Source organism: Zootoca vivipara, chromosome 12 (assembly GCF_965207765.1).
Source record: "Zootoca vivipara chromosome 12, rZooViv2.hap1.1, whole genome shotgun sequence".
Classification (NCBI taxonomy): domain Eukaryota; kingdom Metazoa; phylum Chordata; class Lepidosauria; order Squamata; family Lacertidae; genus Zootoca; species Zootoca vivipara.
Genome location: NC_142595.1, coordinates 41697238 through 41710807, shown reverse-complemented (window position 1 = coordinate 41710807; position 13570 = coordinate 41697238). Strand labels below are relative to the sequence as shown.

The following is a 13570-nucleotide window of genomic DNA, read 5'->3' as shown; positions in this document are numbered from 1 at the left end:
ATTTCCTTATGGCAGTATCAACCAATTCCTTCACTGCAGAGAAATAAAAATGAAATAAAACTCCAAAACCTATTTTTGGATTAAAAACAAACAAACTACTTTATCATTTACTAACAGATACAATATGTCCCATTTCCATATGTATAATGATCACTGCAGTTCAGGTTATAAAAGAGCTAAAAAAAAGAAGGAGGTAAGGAATGTCATAAGTAGACATGTTCTATTTGACAGTTGCCACCTATTTAATAGATTGATACCTTCTATTTTATAAATAGATCCACTACAATCCAGCTTGCTCCTATCAGCGTTTCAAATGCTTAAACTAATTGCTCTAACATTCAAAATTGTGAAATATTAGCACCCACAAAGCATATTTAAAGGGTTAATGGCAAGAACTGAAGAACTCTGGGATGTCACACTCTGTGGCAGTTATGGCAGTTAGTTTGTAGGAGGGGCCCAAAGGGCCACAAATAAGGTGAAAACGTAAATCCTTATGAATCTTGGCATATGCTTATATTAGAAGAGTTATGGTAACCTGATGCTTTAAAGGAACTGATGATTCAGCAAGAAGCCGTTCCCACTGGGATAGAATGTCAGCTAATACGTCAAAGAAGCAATTCATAAATTGAACATAAATTGTTACATCCACACGAAACACAGGTTTCGCAGTTTTGCGAAATGATTCAACTGTAGCCTTATTGCTTTGCAATAAACTAAGTGGACTCCTAACTCCTCTTGTCTCGTGAGTTTTATTGGCCTAACACAGAAGATAAGCCATTTTTTTTGGCTTGCAACAAGTTGAACACTTTTAACTGTTTGTTGTGTGGTGGCTGTCTGCCTAGGAGTTTGTCAGCCTGTGGCATGTTTAATCTATGTAAAACGTATTAGCAATTTAACTACCGCCTATCTGCATTCACTATAATAATCTGCAACTTCAAGAATACTAAGACAAAGTTATTTGTTCTTAAAACTTCAAACACAGAGTGTCTTGTGTAGTTTTTTTATAGGAGGTAAAAGAGAACTAATAAAAGGGTCGAACGATCCAGGGCTGTCTTCCACATCCTTCACATGAGGTAACTTGGTTGCCTGAACAGAATATCAGATAAATTCATAGAGGATAAGAATACTAGTGGGTTGCATCAGTTGAAACAAAAAGACTGTGCAAGCCCCAGCCCCAAACACACAAATCACACAAATCACAACATATAACACCTTCAGCTGCTAGCAGGATGGTGGAGATTTGTTTATATTTCTGGATTTGCTTGGAACCCATGAGAAAGAAGGCCCTTGATGCCATTGATCTCAGATTATGCAGGAAGTAGAATTTCCTATAATAATTACTAAAAATTAACATTTGATATTTCAAGTTCACTACCCTCATTCAGGAACAGAATGCCACACTTAAATATCATATTATATCTATTTTTCACATTTGATTTCAGACATGGATGATTGTTTTCAATGTTCAGAAGATCATTATCCAAACATTGGCCAAGATGGATGCCTCCCAAAATACATAATCTTCCTGACTTACAATGATCCTCTGGGGATCATCTTGACCACATTTGCAGTTTTATTTTCTTTAATCACAACTTTGGTTCTTGGAATATTCCTCAAGCACCAGGACACTCCCATAGTCAAAAATAATAATCAGAACCTCACCTATGTTCTCCTCTCCTCTCTCCTCCTCTCCTTTCTTTGTGCTTTGCTATTCATTGGCAAACCAGATTCACTGACATGTCTCCTACGACAAACTACTTTTGGTGCAATCTTCTCAGTGGCAGTTTCCTGTGTATTAGCCAAAACCACAATTGTAGTTCTAGCTTTCATGGCTATCAATCCAGGCTCTAGGATGAGGAGATGGGTGGGGAAACAACTGGCAACCTTTATTGTTCTTTCCAGCTTCCTTGTTCAGACTGTTTTTATTACTGTGTGGCTGGCAACCTGTCCCCCATTCCCAGATGTTGACATGCACTCAATCACTGAAGAAATTGTAATAGAATGCAATGAAATATCATGTTTTGCTCTGTTTTGAGCTTCATTACTTTCCTGGCCATTGCCAGCTTAACTTTGGCTCGCCTAGCTCGGAAGTTGCCTGATAGTTTTAATGAAGCCAAGTTTATCACTTTCAGCATGTTGGTCTTTTGCAGTGTGTGGTTGTCTTTTGTCCCAACTTACTTGAGCACAAAAAGGAAACACATGGTGGTTGTGGAGATTTTCTCCATCTTGGCCTCTAGTGGTGGCTTGCTGTGCTGCATCTTTTCCCCAAAATGCTTTGTCATTTTGTTGAGGCCAGAACTGAACAGCATGGGACAACTAATACTGAGAAATAAAGAATAATCAAGTGCCTCATCAAGTCAACCCACACAGATCTGTGATGAAAACCTATTGATTTCAATTGCATCAAAATTAATGATTGACACATTACAATTCTCAATGGTGTGTTTTAAGTTGCAACATGAGTGATATAAATATGGAGTTCTTAACACCAATGTTATTCATAATCAGAGTAGATGCACAGAAATATAATTCACAACTAATGGGTGTGCTCTCAGTATGAATTGGACTGGACATCACCCTCTAAGAATAATATGACAGTAAATCATAATTTTTATTGCTTTGAATTTCTTCAGTTTTCTAATTTTTTCTAAATATCAATAGTGCACTAAAAAGAAGAAAAGAAGAAAGGGCCTACCATCTATCTCTCCCACTTAAGAAAAGGCTTTAACTGAGATATGATAAACAAGTTTTCTTTAAAATATTGCACAGCATCTGTAATTCAAAGCAAGTGATTACCTTAGCTGTAATTACCAGCTAATTCAGAATTACATCTTCTCCTCTTCCTTAGGGATCTCTTCGGCCCAAATGCAAAATGATGAAACTAAGACTAAGACTGGAGGGTCTTATTAATAACTATGAACTATACATGGTTGGGTCTATAGATATACAGAGACTCATTCATCAGTCTGGCTTTGAATCAGCTGTGTGAGTGACCATTCGAGTTAGGCTTTGCTGATCAGGATCATGGGAATGGCAGTAACAGAAGAGGCGAACTTGTGCCTAAATGACCAATCCCTTGCAAGATGTTAGTGTTTCGGTTGCTAGTGCTCTTACTGTTGGTTCAGGGAATGTGCAATTTTCTTCATATTCCTCAATGTTCCATCAGAGAACCTGTTCCTATTCTTCACAAATATTATCAGTCAGGAGACCTCATCATTGCTGGCATTATTTCTCAGATCTACATATTTTCAGAGACCCTATCCTTTCAAAAACACCCATCTCAGGAATTTTCAGATGACCATATGTAAGTACCTGAATTTAGAAAACAAACAAACAAACAAATTATACCCTAAGGAAATTTATAACCTGTTGGACTTCACTTGGATTTAATTCCAGTGGTCTGACAAATCATTAGATCCTCATTTCTTTACATGCACTGCATTTGATCTTACATTTATACAGACAGCAATCTGGTATCTAAACCCATCCTCTGGAAGTTATGTAAACTCAAGATGGCAATAAACAGTGTGTTAGGCAAGATCATATTTGTGTTCTCTCTCCATTTCACTTTGGGAGGTTTGACAGAACTCCTGGAACTGATTTAAATAGGGGTATTGTAAACAGATCATTAAGTTTTAAGACGCTCTTTAAATTGGCATTTCTTATTTAATTTCGTAAGGAAAAGTGGAGGTATAATGCATCTTGAAAGATATAGTGTATTTCCTAGGACAGAGCAGCTACCCATAAACCAAGTTCAATTACTTTTTTTTAGCCCCCCCCCTTCACTAAAGTCTAAGTAGTTGTGGCAGTGGGGGGGGGCACGTTCACTGCTGATATTAATCATTTGATGAATACAGAGGGAGCAATTTTTCTGCTTATAGGGATTCTTGCTTGAACACATGCTAACCTGATCAAGTCAATGGAAATGTGGGGAGAGGGTCTGTGATCTGCTTGTGTGTATACAGTATGTGTGTGTGTTCATGCATATTTAGGGTGACCACATATACTACTGATTCACATACTGTTTCATGATCTAGTCTTCTTTTACACACCTGTGAAATGTGAGATTACAAACTATTTTTGAATGGGATACTGAACTGAAAAGTAGTCAATGTTATGGTCTGAAGCAAATGAACTGTAATGTGATACGTAACTCTCAATACAGGGTGCTGACTCACCTCTACCAGCACATCTTAGCCTTGGCATTTGCTGTAAAGGAGACCAATGAAACTCCCCAGATCTTGCCCAATGTCACCCTGGGCTTCCACATATATAACAGCCATTTCAGTGCAAGCTGGACCTATGAAGCCTCAATAGAGCTTCTCTCCAGAAGGACCAAGGTCATCCCGAACTATAAATGTGATGCTGAGAACACTCCAATAGCAGTCATTGGGGGACCTAACTCTAATGTCTGTCTTCATATGGCACCCATCCTGTCTACCTACAAGATACCACAAGTAAGATCTAAATGCATTCACATCAGAATTTCACAGAATTCACATGCAACCATTCTCTGAAATTCAAACTTCCCCAAATTGTGCAAAGCATGTATTCAGTCAAATAATGTGTCCCAAAATGCACAGATTAAAGTAAAGTGTGCATTAAAAAATGCACGTTTGTAAAAAAATAACATTATTTTGGTGTATTTGCAAAAATGTGCATATAAGGCAAAAATAGTATATAAGATTTGTATTTAGTCAGTGATGAATTTTCATGAGGCTTTAAAAAATGCTAGTTGATGTGATTGTATGGAGAATTAAACATAAGATTTAAAAACACAAAACTGGGATAAATATTGACAGATCCATGCACACATCAAACACAGGGAGAGAGCAGTCAAGAAGGAGTTGCAAGGACTTTGCATCAGATTCAGTCAAAGCCCAGATCCTGAAATAAATTTGGCCAATTTGGGTGGAATGAGATGAGCTAGGTAGAGACAGTCCCAGATTCAGTCTCCCCCCCCCCCCAGGAGTGCTCCCAGGCTTTCAGGGGCAGGGTCTTGGGTAGGAAGATTTGTCAGCACGTGATTGTAGCAAGCAGTTGACTGAAACACACAGTCAGATGGAATCCCCTAGGCAGAGCATCTGGTGAGTTGAGGATTCAGTCCTGATAGTTGCAGGCGCCTGCTTCACCAGTGTGTTCTTTGCAGGGAATGCACAGGGAAAGTAGACCCTGGCAGGTAAGCAGAGAATTCAATCCTGCAATCTGTAGGATCTGCTTCACCAGTATGGTCTCTGCTAAAAATGAACAAAAGGAGGTGACCCTAGCAGGATTGTATCCTCTACTCATCATTGGAGAATTCACTCCTGCAGCAGCTATTTCTGATATTTTGAATCACTGTTAGTTTGCACTGTTATTGTGATTGTAATAATAATAATAATAATAATAATAATAATAATAATAATAATAATAATAATGCTGTCATTATTGTGAGCAGCTTCAAGATAAAAATTTGTTCCTTCAACACAAATTGTAAAATGCGCAGCTGTCTCTGTTTGGAAGGCAATGGGGAATATTAGTTCAAAATCACTAGTCAAATAAATATGTTCCTTCCAGGGAATGTGTTGGCAAAACAGTTTCCAACAGGACTGAATCTACTGCTGTCTGCAGTGTCATAGTAGTAGTTCAGCCGTGCCTTTGTGTGATATTGCCTCTCACTGATAGAAGCAATGGGCCTTCATTCGCATTAATCCCCCTTATATAAGCATTGAAGGGTGGATTGGATTTCTGTAGATGTTTGGATATAATCACAACAATATGACAAGCCTATCATGAAAAATTCAAACACAGAACACAAATACGCACAAGCAAATGTTTTATATTGAAAATCACTTTCTCCCTCTTACTTCTTTTTAAAAATCCTTAGCTCATATATGGTTCTTCGCCAGTCATGAATAAACAATCTGAAGGAGTTTTCTTCCACCAGATGTTCCCAGATGGGGACCATCAATATAGAGGAATTATCCAGTTATTGCTGCATTTCCAGTGGACATGGATTGGAGTGGTTTCTCAAGATGGGGAAAATACAGAAGGGTTTATAGAGAATGTACTTCCAATGTTTTCTCAGAGCGGCATCTGCTTTGACTTCATAGAAAAATTCCCCCAACAAACAACATCCAGTGGTGTCACGGACATGGTGGAGGAGGGCTTTCACACTATCAGTGTTCTTATGGGAAGCACTACCAATGTTGTGGTTGTACATGGAGAAATTCAGACCATGATGGCACTGAAAATGGTGCCCCAGGTTTTAAACTTTGAGCATATACCAATGAGGACCAAGGGTAAAGTCTGGTTCATGACAGCCCAGGTGGATATCACATCCTTTCCATTTCAAAGAAATTGGGACATAGGTTTCCTTCATGGTTCTCTGTCCCTTGCAGTTCATTCAGTGGACCTGTTACCTTTCCAGAAGTTCCTTCAGATCAAGAACCCAACCACAGGAAAAGAAGATGGTTTTATCAAGGACTTCTGGGAAGAGTCATTTGACTGTTCATTCCCCAGTTCTGTGGCAGATCATATAGGTGGGCAAATTTGCACTGGGGAGGAGAAGATGGAGGCACTTCCCATGTCTGTTTTTGAAATGGGAATGACTGCTCATAGCTACACCATCTACAATGCAGTCTATGCGGTGGCACATGCTTTGCACATCAGACATTTATCCCAACTAAAGCACAGGGGGATGACGATGGGAGTAGGAAGGGGGCTTCCAAATCAACAACCATGGCAGGTAATTTCTTGATCTGATAAAATGAAGATACCTATATATCTTTTTTGGCAAAAATGATGGGTGAGTTTTCTCAACCTTCCATGAGATTAACAAGTAAGTTAATCTCATAGAAAAACTTTACCATACATCTAGCCTTTTATTTTGCCTGGGCAGCAGAAATTAACAGAACCCCTCTTAGTTTGTAAAATAATCCCTTTCCACCCTTTCACAGTCAAGAAACAGGTGCAGCTTTGCAGCTTTTTTGTGGAGGGAGTTTCAAAACATTGTGCTGCTCTGATATGTTGTCCAGTATGTAATTCAACCATTCCTTGAGAAGGATGGGAGTAGATGTTAGCCTCATTTATTTGATTAAAACTTTGGTTAGTTTTAAGTTCATCTGTTCTTTGGTGGAGTGGGCTTGAAAGATGTTTTAAAAAAACAAAACAAAATAAATAACCAAGTTGGGGCTAGGGCAGGCATCCCCAAACTTTGGCCCTCCAGATGTTTTGGACTACAATTCCCATCTTCCCCAACCACTGGTCCTGTTAGCTAGGGATCATGGGAGTTGTAGGCCAAAACATCTGGAGGGCCGCAGTTTGGGGGTGCCTGGGCTAGGGTATCAAATATTTCTCCAGAGTGTTTTACATTGCGTAGAAAGCTTCTTTATACCACTGGTCCATGTTGATTGGCATAGTCTACATTGACTGGCAGCAACTCCCCAGTATTTCAGGCAAAAACCTTTCCCAGCCATAGCTGCCAAGTTTTCCCTTTTCTCGCGAGGAAGCCTATTCAGCATAAGGGAATTTCCCTTAAAAAGGGGGAGAACTTGGCAGCTATGTTCCCAGCCCTACATGGAGCTGTTGGGGATTGAACCTAGAACCATTTGCATTTAAAGCATAAGTCACCAGTGAGCCAATGCCCTTCCCCAGGTGCCTTACTGGAGAAGGAGAAGGCACTGCCCTTTCCTTGCAGCTTTGCAAATACCGGAAGCAGCAACAGGGCTGCAGCAACAGAGTGATATCTCACTCCACAATAGATACATCCATACCACAGACTTAAACCATGGGGACTGTGGTCTTTTAAATGTAGTAGAGGTCTCTTGAAGGAAAAATCTTAACCTTTCTTGATCATAGAATCATAGAATCATAGAGTTGGAAGAGACCACGAGTTCCCTCCAGTCCAACCCCCTGCCAAGCAGGAAACACCATCAAAGCATTCTTGACATATGGCTGTCAAGCCTCTGCTTAAAGACCTCCAAAGAAGGAGATTATGCATTGATAAGCCTACAATGCATAAGGTTCTTTAACGGTAAAGGTAAAGGGGCCCCTGACCATCAGGTCCAGTCGTGTCCGACTCTGGGGTTGCGGCGCTCATCTCGCTCTATAGTCTGAGGGAGCCAGCATTTGTCCACAGACAGCTTCCGGGTCATGTGGCCAGCATGACAAAGCTGCTTCTGGCGAACCAGAGCAGCACAGGGAAACGCCATTTACCTTCCTGCCGGAGCGGTGCCTATTTATCTACTTGCACTTTGATGTGCTTTCGAACTGCTAGGTGGGCAGGAGCTGGGACCGAGCAACGGGAGCTCACCCCATTGTAGGGATTCGAACCGCCGACCTTCTAATCAGCAAGCCCTAGACTCTGTGGTTTAACCCACAGCGCCACCTGGGTCCCCTTCATAAGGTTCCTTAGTGTAAGCCAAAACAGTGAAAGTTAAAGTAGTGGTGCAGATGTGGCCTATGTTCTATGATGTAGGGTTTTATGTGACCTTTTGCTGTTTCTAACATTAGCTTGCACAAAGCTTTCATGGGATCATAATCACGGACCTTGGATGTATTTTCACCATGTTGTATGATAACGTAATTGGAACATTTATATATTTTTTTCCTTCTTGTTTTTATTATTTAGCTCAATCACATTCTCAGAAGTATTTCATTTAACAACAGTGCTGGAGAAAGGGTGCACTTTGACGAAAATGGCAAATTAATTGCTGACTTTGACATTATAAACTGGCTCATGTTTCCAAATCAGTCCTTTCTTAGAGTCAAAATTGGGAAGATAGACTCTGTGGGTACCGAGGAAAAATCGTTCACCATTCATGAGGATGCCATTGTATGGCCCAGCCAATTTAACCAGGTGGGTTCTCTGCACTTTTCAGGGTTCATTCCATCACCTGCTGTTTCTCAGTATTCTGTAAATATAGTGAGCCTTCTTCAATCTGAACATTCATGTGCCACTTAATGTTCCTTCTGCACTTACAAGGAATCATTCATTCAGAGCAGTAGCACCAACACTCTAGAACCCACTCCCGATTAACATTAGGCATGATCCTTCACTGTTTGTTTGTTTCTTGGTTCTTGGTTTGTTTGTTTTGCTAAAACCCCTTTTCATTAAGCATGTGATGGCAGGATAGGTAAGTACCAATATCTCTCCATATTGAACACTACTGTCAGCTGAATGAAGTGGATGGCACTGTGGTCTAAACCACTTGGGCTTACCGATCAAAACATCAGTGGTTCAAATTCATGCAATGGGGTGAGCTCTTGTAGCTCGGTCCCAGCTTCTGCCAATGCAGTAGTTCGAAAGCATACCAGTACAGGTAACTACCACTGTGGTGGGAAGGTAAATGGTGTTTCCGTGCACTCTGGCTTCCATCAAGGTTTTCTGTTGCACTAGAACAGGGCCGTCTTAAGCGCCCCTGGCGCCGTGGTGCGGGCAGGCAGGCACAGCGCAGGAGAGCTCACTACTTACATCACACATTTAACTTGTGGTCATTCAGCTTTATGTGCTCGGCAAAATTAATAAATAAAATATTTAAAGGGGGTGGAAGTCGGGGGGGGATCCCACCCACCATTGAATCCAATATGTTCTGATTATGTGCAATTTTAGCTTCACAAACTATCACTGGAATTTAAACCCCTAATAAGCTGGAATTCAAACCCCTAATAAGCTGGCTGTAGAAGTGTAAATGAAACAAGTGACGACACACTTATTCCAATATACATTTACTTTTGTTTTGAATTTGATTAAAATAATTATTTTAAGTCTTTGTGTTGCACGATTGCTGTTTTCTGTTGTTAACCATTTTTTGACCTTTTGCAGAAAGGTGGCAAGTAAATTTATCAATAAATAAATAAAGTATGCCAGGCCTCAGTGATCAAATAAATAAATAAATAAATAAATAAAGTATTTATTTATGAGGTTATTGAGGCCCTACATATCTGAAGGCCTGTGTCTTTCCATAAGGACTCTTTTGGGTATAAAGATAGGCAAAAGGTCCCTCTGGGTACTTCTGCCATGTTCAGAAACCTAGGGCATGGCAGTCTCTCTGTGGTTCCTCTGTGGCAGCTCCCAAAATATGTCCCCTTCCCCACAGAGGCATGTCAAACATCCTCATTTTATAGTTACTATTGATTGGTGAAGATGCAATTAATGACAATTAAGACCACCTCTTTTGTTTGATGTACATTCCTTTGGTTTGTTTTAACATGTGTTGTAGATTTTAATGACAATTTATGATTTGATTTAATGGCATATATACAGCTGCATTTATGTTGCTCACCGGTTTGGTGGTCTTTGGTGATGATCTAAAAAGTGTTATATAAATAAACCATACTGTGCCATAATGTGAGCCAGGGACTCAAGTCATGGTGGAGGTTCTAAAAGTCCACTGCATTCACAATACTCTCTCATGATATTACCTAAAACATTATATTCTAATATTTATGTACAGACCCGGCCCATTTCTATATGTAATGATCATTGCGGTTCAGGTTATAGTCGGACCAAGAAGGAAGGGAAACCATTTTGTTGCTATGATTGCATTCCATGTCCAGAAGGAAAGATCTCCAACCAGAAAGGTAAGGAAAGTTATAAAATGTTAAATAGAGATGTATGTGTGCTTCCTTATTGAAACATGATTTTGACCCTCCCTAGGGTATACAAACGTTCAAGAAGGTCACTCCGGGCTGTTAATGAGTCTTGTGTTTTCTTTAATCTGTATATGCTCTCAGCTCAGCTACAGCCTTACCAAAGACCAGGTCCAAGCAAACAGAGCCCTTCCTATCATTAAAACAAATTTTAGTCTCATACCCTTCAACATTTCTCTGATCAAAAAAGGATGTCCTATTTCATAATAGTACTAATAATAATTTTACTATTTATACCCCATCCATCTACCTGGGTTGCCCTCTGTGCAGCTTCCAATATATATATAAAACATTAGATATTTAAAAAGTTCCCTATTTAGGGCTGCCTTCAGAAGGCTCGAGTTTCAGATTTTTCCATACCCTCCAACATTACTCTGACGAAAATAGGCTGATCCCACCATACCCTCCAACATTTTACCAATGAAAATAGGGACATCCTAAATGTGGGACATTTGGGGATCAAATCAGGACATCCCTGGAAAATACGGACACTTGGAGGGTTGTAGTCTGCTGAGATTTAATTGCATTCCACCAAAATATTGAAGTAGCTTATGAAGTGTGCAGCTATCTGCATTATTTCCACAAATATGACACTAAATGAGAGATGTGAGGGGGAAAATGTGGTCTAGGGCCAACAGACACTTGCCTTGTGGGAATTAATAACAGAGCAAAAGACCACATCAGGGCCTGGTTCAGTTGGCTAAAGACAGAGCTCACTGAAGAAATATCTGGTGCTCGCTGCTGTTTCAAGGGGCTGGTAGTTTTGCCTTGTTTTCTAAATATTGTTGAATGCTTTGAAGAGTCAAATAAAAATGAGATATAAAACAAAAAAGCCTTTCCCCCTACCACCAATGGACTCTAAAAGTCTTCAGTAAACATGTTTTTGTTTTTTGTTTTCAGACATGGATGATTGTTTTCAATGTTCAGAAGATCAGTACCCAAACATTGGCCAGGATATATGTCTTCCAAAAGATATAAGCTTCCTGTCTTACAATGAGCCTCTAGGAATCAGTTTAGCCACTTTTGCTCTTTTATTGACTTTCACTACAGCTTCGGTGCTTAGGATCTTCATCAAGCACAAAGAAACTCCCATTGTAAAAGTCAACAATCGGACCCTCACCTATGTTCTCCTCCTAGCCCTCCTTCTCTCCTTCCTCTGTCCTTTACTATTCATTGGCCAGCCCACAAAAATGACCTGCCTTCTTCGACAAACTGCTTTTGGAATGATCTTCTCAGTAGCAGTGTCTTGCATCTTAGCAAAAACAACTATAGTGGTTCTAGCTTTCATGGCTACCAAGCCAGGGTCCAGAATGAGGAGATGGGTGGGGAAACAACAAGCCACCTCCATTGTTCTTTTCTGCTGCTTGATTCAAGCCATTCTTTGTAGTGTGTGGCTGGCAACATCTCCCCCATTCCCAGATTTGGATATGCAATCTGTAACTAAAGAAATTGTTCTGGAATGTAATGAAGGGTCAGTCACAATGTTCTACTGTGTCCTAGGCTTCATGGGAATGCTGGCCATTGTCAGTTTCAGTGTAGCCTTCCTAGCCAGGAAGTTACCAGCAAGTTTTAATGAAGCCAGATTTATCACCTTCAGCATGTTGGTCTTTTGCAGTGTGTGGCTGTCATTTGTTCCTACCTACCTGAGTACCAAGGGAAAGTACATGGTGGCTGTGGAGATCTTTTCTATTTTGGCCTCTAGTTTTGGATTATTGGGCTGCATCTTTTCCCCCAAATGTTATATCATTTTGCTGAGGCCGGAGTTAAACAGCAGGGGGCAGCTTATCATAAGAAAGAATTAAAGCATGAAGAAGTCTATTTGACAAAACTGTCCCCCAAAGTCCATAGAGCAGCCCATGTAGCTTGTCTCCCTGGACTTTCCCCTGACAAAGTACTCTGATACCAACAAGGAACACAGACAGCTATGTGGGCATGAACCATAGCAGAGTCACTCTTCATTCTTCTCTGAATTTAATGTCCCCCCCATACTAAAGTTTAAAAAGGAACCCTTAGGAACAAATAATTTAAATTTTGAATTAAAAGCGAAAGGTTTCATTTCAGACTACTAAAGATGTTGTTGTAAAATTCACCATATTTCACAAGTGATTTAAAAAACCATGGAAGCTTAGTCCCAAGTAACTACTACGTGTAGGGTTGCAGTCATGTCACGTGGCTGGTGTAAATCCAGATCTGCTCAGCCAAATTCCAGGAACCTGACTACACCATACTACACATCTTGATCTCCTTTGGATGCAAGGTCTTCTATGAAGAACTTCAAACTTCACCAATACACCACTGGTCACTTATTATCTAATTAAGGAAATTAAAAATAACAGTCCTGAATATGTGACAAACACATTTCCTTCAGCAATTCCACAGGGAATCCCTAGCATGAAATACTGTACCTACGGTAGATTTCTCCTTGGTTATTAACAGGTCTATGATTAAATCTGCTCCTCCTCAAAAATCCCCCAGCAACAAGAGAGAAGTGATCTCACTGGCAACTGGCAACATAACACAAAGGATACTGCAACTTAACCAGAATTACTTAAATAGTGTCTGGGATACTCCCAGATTGCATCCTCTCAGGAAACTTAACTACGATCCAAATGAGACAATTTTTATCGTGGAGAAGCTGATAATACTATTGCCAGAGAAATCATGGTTTCTGTGTAGAACAAACAGTTGCCCTTGTATGGATGCTGCTTTTAATCGTCTTGCTGCTAGAACTGATTTCTTACAATGTATGTCAAACTCACATAGCAAAATGCAGGCACCAAAGTCCACACCGTCCACTTCACATGTATCATCAGCCAGGAGAGTTCCTCATTGGTGGCATTGTTTTCCATGGTGGCTTCATCTCCTCTCCAGCAACATTCACTGAGGAACCCCCACCAGCGCTGCCTGAAGAGCTTGTGTAAGAACTAAGTCACTCATT

General features: G+C 40.2%; 1 protein-coding gene and 1 pseudogene across 2 annotated transcripts; both read left to right on the top strand.

Annotated features, from left to right (window-relative positions):
* Positions 1-1444: 1444 nt before the first annotated feature.
* On the top strand, positions 1445-2340 carry LOC148684023 (vomeronasal type-2 receptor 26-like; annotated as a pseudogene).
* A 743-nt stretch (positions 2341-3083) lies between these two features.
* Positions 3084-12434, top strand: LOC118095641 (vomeronasal type-2 receptor 26-like). Of its 2 annotated transcripts, XM_060282241.1 has the most exons (6): positions 3084-3304; positions 4280-4457; positions 5867-6727; positions 8612-8839; positions 10437-10563; positions 11533-12434. In XM_060282241.1, exons 1-6 carry the CDS (start codon positions 3084-3086, stop codon positions 12432-12434), a joined length of 2517 nt encoding a protein of 838 aa, XP_060138224.1. The 2 variants fall into 2 exon arrangements, with proteins under 2 accessions (XP_060138224.1, XP_088511802.1); XM_088655676.1 differs by lacking the exons at positions 3084-3304; positions 8612-8839 and having other exon boundaries at positions 4302-4457.
* Positions 12435-13570: the final 1136 nt, after the last annotated feature.